The sequence below is a fragment of the Colossoma macropomum genome, unplaced genomic scaffold, assembly GCF_904425465.1.
Source record: "Colossoma macropomum unplaced genomic scaffold, Colossoma_macropomum, whole genome shotgun sequence".
Taxonomy (NCBI): domain Eukaryota; kingdom Metazoa; phylum Chordata; class Actinopteri; order Characiformes; family Serrasalmidae; genus Colossoma; species Colossoma macropomum.
In genome coordinates this window covers 11,796,074-11,799,275 of record NW_023494795.1, presented here as the reverse complement: position 1 = coordinate 11,799,275, position 3,202 = coordinate 11,796,074, and the positions used below count along the sequence as shown (strand labels likewise).

Sequence of the window (3,202 nt, the reverse complement as noted above, 5' to 3'; positions counted from 1 at the left end):
TCCATTCACACAGTTTTATTTTCAACCACAGTATTTTCAGCTGCAACCAATAAATAATAATAAGCCTTAGCCCTTTGGCTCAATTTAAAGTGCATTTAAAAGCAAGTTGTACAAAATTGGCACTGATTTATTTTTTATACACAGAACCAACAAATGCACACAGTGAGTGAGAAGTGAAGCACACAGACACATTGTGCACTTCAGCTTTACTGCCTCGCTCCTTTAACAATGCCTGCTTTCAGTTCGCCTCTGCTGCAAGAGGTCAAAGCCTTGACCAAAAGAAAAAGAAAACTGCAAGAGAAACTCTCGCTTGCCTTTTATAAGTCACTAAAAATACTCGGGCCTCTGTCCTTCACGAGCTCTGTTGCCAGGAAAAAAGTGTCCGCAGGTATTAATCAGTGTGTGCGTACATGACGTTTCATTCAGTCCAAGTGTCTTTTGCATTCATCCTCTTTAAGGCAGTTTTGGACATCAGTTCCCAACATCCTGCTTCACCTGCTCTCCCATGATTGACAGCAGCACAGGTGGAGTGTCCACCACCAAGAAGGTCAAAGTTCACAAGTCAGAGGTCACAAACTCTGCCAAAACCTCTTATTTCAGCGACAGTGACTGTTGTTTCAGAGGTCATAGTTCAGCAGCCTTCATTTAGGCGTGGCCTGCTGATCAGTGACTGAGCTCAGGAGCGTATTGAGGAACACGACCGAAATCTCACCTCCGCTTCAGCCCTTTTGGTCTCTTCTCCTCCGCTGAGCTCCCTTCATCAGTCCCTTGCTTTTCCGTCTTCTTTGACCCCCATATGGGCCACGGCTCTCTCTCCCTCTTCATTCCTCACACGGAGGTCACTGTCCGCACTTTGGCGGACAGTGCCTGCTTGAAGCGCCTCTTCAAGTCCTGCATGTTTGGTGATTTTGGTCTGGGGATGAGTGGTGACCTTCTCTTTTCGGACACTGCTACAGTCACAGAGGGCTGAGAGGGCAACGGCTGCTGTTTGGCCAGCTCCCTGCACAGCCTGTGGAAGGCACCGTGGACCTGGCTGTAGTCTTCACTGGCCGACACCTCATAGAAGAAGCAGCCGAGGGCAGAGGCCAGCAGTGGACCCTGCTGGGCGTCCACCCGCCTGACATGGAGCAGGTCGGCCTTGTTGGCCAGGAGGATGATGGGTGGGAGGGTCGAGCGCTCGGCATGTGCGTGGCTGACCAGCTGATGGAGCTGGCCGATGAGGTCAAAGCTGCGATGGTCTGTCACAGAGTACACCATGACCACGGCGTCAGCCCACTGGATGGAACGGGTCACGTGGTCAGTGCAGCTAAGGCCATTGGCGTTTACCTGAAAGAGAGTCAAGTGAATAGGTCAGTTGTCTGATTCTTGGATGAACTCAAAAAGGTAATATAAATCACCACCCAGTGAAAAGTTTTTATTGGGTGAAATGAACACTGAACATAAATGAACACTGAACTAACAGTTACAGACAGAGAGACCAATAAAAGCAATCAAACTCGCGTAACAAAGCTGACCTAGAGGAAAAACTGACGAGGTGAGCCGTGAAAGATTTGTAGACTATCCCGTTTCATGAATAAGCAGTCAGTCTCACCGGGGCGGGCAGTGTTAGGGTGCTGCTGATTGAGGACTTTAAGGGGGAGCCAGTATCGGTTGGCTTTAGACGAACTGAGGGAAAATAAGCCCGGCTAGACTTACAGTCTCGGCCACTCTGCGGCTTTGGACCGCTGCCCAGAGCGAGCAAATAACCCTCGCACCCCAAAACTTGGCTCTGAATCTACAGACTTCAGAGCAAAGCGTCGCCCAAATGACCCTATAATTGAATTAAAACGCTCTCAAAATCGTTATGTGTAAGAAATCGTTTCGGTTTTGGCCAAGACCGAGCTTGTGTCCACAGCCACAAGCTGAGCGCTTTAAACCTAATGATAAGGGTCCGGATTTGGGGATGTTTTGAGCGCTGAAAGCCTGAAGGCTCACCCCCCTCAAAACCTTAAGAGTGATCAGTCACCCCCAAGTGTTCAAAAACCACAAAAGGAGAGTGAAGACAAAAGGCGAAGCTATGCGCTCTTCCAACAACAGCTGCCCACTGATCCAACCGACCACGCTTGACCACTTCACGTGGACATCAGCGCACACATTAAACACATTAAACACCGAGCAGCCTCTCTCGGGGGTTAAACTTACTTGAACTCCTGGCGTGTCCTGAACTTGAATCGCCACTTGCTCTCCGTCCAGTTGGACATCTCTGGAGTACAAACTACCTACAGTGCGGAGAAGCGAAGACGTTAGCAAAGCAGCAGAGCAGGAGAAAACGGTGCTGTGTTCACAGAGAGTTCATGAGCGTCATAAGGCGAGAATACAGTCTCACTCACCTGCGTTTCTCTCGTAGTCGCCGATAAAGCGTTTGGTGAGGAAGCGAACAACAAGAGCTGTGAGGAGAGGAGAGGAGAGAGTGAGTCAACGGCTAACAACAACAACAATAACAACAACAACAACATGGAGGAATACTGTGCTTGCTCGGAGTCTTGAATAAAAGAGTTGTAAATGCAGCCTGGCTGGTAAACTAACCACGAACTGGTTCACCTCACCTGTTTTGCCGACTCCGCTTCCCCCGACCACGGCTATTTTGACGACCCGGTTGGACAGGCAGTCGGTGCCGGGGTACTCCGCTATGGTGGACATGTTCTGAACCAGGCGCATTCTGACTAACAGCGGCTACTCTGACACGAAAGAAAGATAAAGTCCAGACGGAAATACAGCGCGATATCCAGTCAGTCAGTCGAGCTCAGAAACGCTAGTATGTCGTCTCAGCTGGGAAGGTTGGCTTGAGTATTCCAGAGAAAACTGTTTTCAGGTTTAGAGCCTCCTTCTCTCGGTGAGGACTTCGGCTTTCTGAGGGAATCGAGCGGCTCCACTGTTTTTATAGCGCCTCGGCGGCGCTGCCCTCTGATTGGCTGCTGCGGAGAACGGTCGCGCGCCCTGACTCCGCCCTCTGCTTCACGTGGACTCGTGGATGAGCGAGACCTGCGAGCTGAGAAGCAGCCGTTATTCAGCACAGGCTGACAGAAACACAGGAGAGCGGCGGAGATCCTGTTTTTACACTACCCTACTGTTTTGGTGCCCACGACGCTGAAATGTAATTCCTCAGAAAGTTGTGACGATGTTATCTGACAATGTTGCGACAACGTTGTCAGTACGTTGTAAC

The 3,202-nt window shown here is 50.1% G+C and overlaps 1 protein-coding gene across 1 annotated transcript; it reads right to left on the bottom strand.

Annotated features, from left to right (window-relative positions):
• On the bottom strand, positions 1–2,879 carry rasl11b (RAS-like, family 11, member B). The gene is made up of 4 exons (XM_036581470.1): positions 2,586–2,879; positions 2,370–2,426; positions 2,182–2,258; positions 1–1,326 (listed from the first exon to the last, which is right to left on the bottom strand). The coding sequence occupies exons 1-4, from the start codon at positions 2,695–2,697 to the stop codon at positions 829–831; spliced, it is 744 nt and encodes a 247-aa protein (XP_036437363.1). The 5' UTR covers positions 2,698–2,879; the 3' UTR covers positions 1–828.
• Positions 2,880–3,202: the final 323 nt, after the last annotated feature.